Below are 2500 nucleotides of genomic sequence, written 5' to 3' on the forward strand. Positions count from 1 at the left end.
CCTCCCTTACTAACCCAGGGTGAGCGTCGGGTTCCCCTCCGCCAGGTCCTGTCCGGCGATCCCCACCAGCGAGAACTTGAGCGTCCGGCCGAGCTCGACCGCGTAGTTGCAGTTTTCCAGCTTCTCCATGAAGCGCTTCAGCTTGCTGAATTTCCTGCGGGGGGAGATTGGGAGCGATTAGGAGAGAGATTGGGAGCTGATTGGGGATTGGGAGAGAGATTTAGGACTGATTGGGAGTGAGATTGGGGATTGGGAGAGAGATTTGGGATTGATTGGGAGAGGGATTAGGGATTGGGAGCTGATTGGGAGAGATTAGGGACTGAAGCGCTTGAGTTTGCTGCATTTCCTGCGGGGGAGATTGGAAGTGTGATTAGGGACTGATTGGGGATTGGGAGAGAGATTTGGGATTGATTGGGGATTGGAAGTGTGATTAGGGATTGATTGGGAGCTAATTGGGAGAGAGATTAGGGACTGAAGCGCTTGAGCTTGCTGAATTTCCTGCGGGGGAGATTGGTAGCGATTAGGAGGGATTGGGGATTGGGAGAGAGATTTGGGACTGATTGGGGATTGGAAGTGTGATTAGGGATTGATTGGGAGAGGGATTAGGGATTGGGAGTTGATTGGGAGAGAGATTAGGGACTGAAGCGCTTGAGCTTGCTGAATTTCCTGCGGGGGAGATTGGTAGCAATTAGGAGGGATTGGGGATTGGGAGAGAGATTTGGGACTGGTTGCAGTTTTCCAGCTTCTCCATGAAGCGCTTCAGCTCGCTGAATTTCCTGCGGGGGGAGATTGGAAGTGTGATTAGGGATTGGGAGCTGATTGGGAGCGATTAGGAGAGAGATTATGAGCTGATTGGGAGAGGGATTAGGGATTGGGAGTGAGATTTGGAAATGGGAGCTGATTGGGAGAGAGATTAGGGACTGAAGCGCTTGAGTTTGCTGAATTTCCTGCGGGGGAGATTGGGAGCGATTAGGAGAGAGATTAGGAGCTGATTGGGAGAGGGATTAGGGATTGGGAGTGGGATTTGGAAATGGGAGCTGATTGGGAGAGAGATTAGGGACTGAAGCGCTTGAGCTTGCTGAATTTCCTGCGGGGGAGATTGGGAGTGTGATTAGGGTCTGATTGGGGATTGGGAGAGAGATTTGGGATTGATTGGATGAGAGATTAGGGATTGGGATAGATATTTAGGACTGATTGGGAGAGAGATTAGGGATTGGGATAGATATTTGGGACTGATTGGGGGTGAGATTAGGGATTGGAAGAGAGATTAGGAGAGATTAAAGGAGATGGGGAGTGAGATTGGGAATTGGGAGCTGATTGGGAAAGGGAGAGAGATTAGGGACTGATTGGGGGACTTCAGTTTCTCCATGAACCGCTTGAGTTTGCTGAATTTCCTTCAGGAGATTGGGAGTGAGATTAGGGATTGGGAGAGATATTTGGGACTGATTGGTGGTGAGATTAGGGATTGGGAGAGATATTTGGGACTGATTGGTGGTGAGATTAGGGATTGGGAGAGATATTTAGGACTGATTGGGGGTGAGATTAGGGATTGGGAGAGATATTTGGGACTGATTGGGGTGAGATTAGGGATTGGGAGAGATATTTGGGACTGATTGGGGGTGAGATTAGGGATTGGAAGAGAGATTAGGAGATATTAAAGGAGATGGGGAGTGAGATTGGGAATTGGGAGCTGATTGGGAGAGAGATTAGGGACTGATTGGGGGTGAGATTAGGGATTGGAAGAGAGATTAGGAGAGATTAAAGGAGATGGGGAGTGAGATTAGGGGGATTGGGAGCTGATTGGGAGAGAGATTAGGGACTGATTGGGGGACTTCAGCTTCTCCATGAAGCGCTTGAGTTTGCTGAATTTCCTGCGGGGGAGATTGGGAGTGAGATTAGGGATTGGGAGAGATATTTGGGACTGATTGGGTGTGAGATTAGGGATTGGGAGAGATATTTGGGACTGATTGGGGTGAGATTAGGGATTGGGAGAGAGACTAAGGGATGATTAGGAGAGATTAGGGATTGGGAGAGATATTTGGGACTGATTGGGGGTGAGATTAGGGATTGGGAGAGAGACTAAGGGATGATTAGGAGAGATTAGGGACTGGGAGAGAGTAGGAGAGAGATTGAGAGAGGTTAGGGACTGATTGGGAACATATATTAGGGATTAGAGACTGATTGGGAGCTGATTAGGGAGAGATATTTGGGATTAGGGACTGGTTAGGCAACCTACTTATATCTTATACTTACATTTTCTTTTACTTACTCAAGACTTACTTACATACTTAAAAAAGTCGAACTAGTACTAACTTACATAGTTCAGCTCTTATTTACTTACATACTTACATACTTACACCTACTTACATACCTACATACTTACACCTACTTACATACTTACACCTACTTACATACTTACATACTTACACCTACTTACATACTTACACCTACTTACATACTTACACCTACTTACATACTTACACCTACTTACATACCTACA

General features: G+C 47.0%; 1 protein-coding gene across 1 annotated transcript in view; it reads right to left on the reverse strand.

The window, feature by feature from the left end:
- The window catches only part of Fim (plastin-2 fimbrin), a gene marked incomplete at its 5' end in the record, with an annotated part of 24701 nt that overhangs the window by 16280 nt on the left and 5921 nt on the right, over window positions 1-2500 (reverse strand). The window contains 1 exon segment of the mRNA XM_086546434.1: window positions 15-154. Within this exon segment, the coding sequence (XP_086402560.1) occupies window positions 15-154 (140 nt within the window).

The sequence above is a fragment of the Penaeus japonicus genome, unplaced genomic scaffold, assembly GCF_977035675.1.
Source record: "Penaeus japonicus unplaced genomic scaffold, GWHDUDI00000001_assembly GWHDUDI00000018, whole genome shotgun sequence".
Lineage (NCBI taxonomy): Eukaryota > Metazoa > Arthropoda > Malacostraca > Decapoda > Penaeidae > Penaeus > Penaeus japonicus.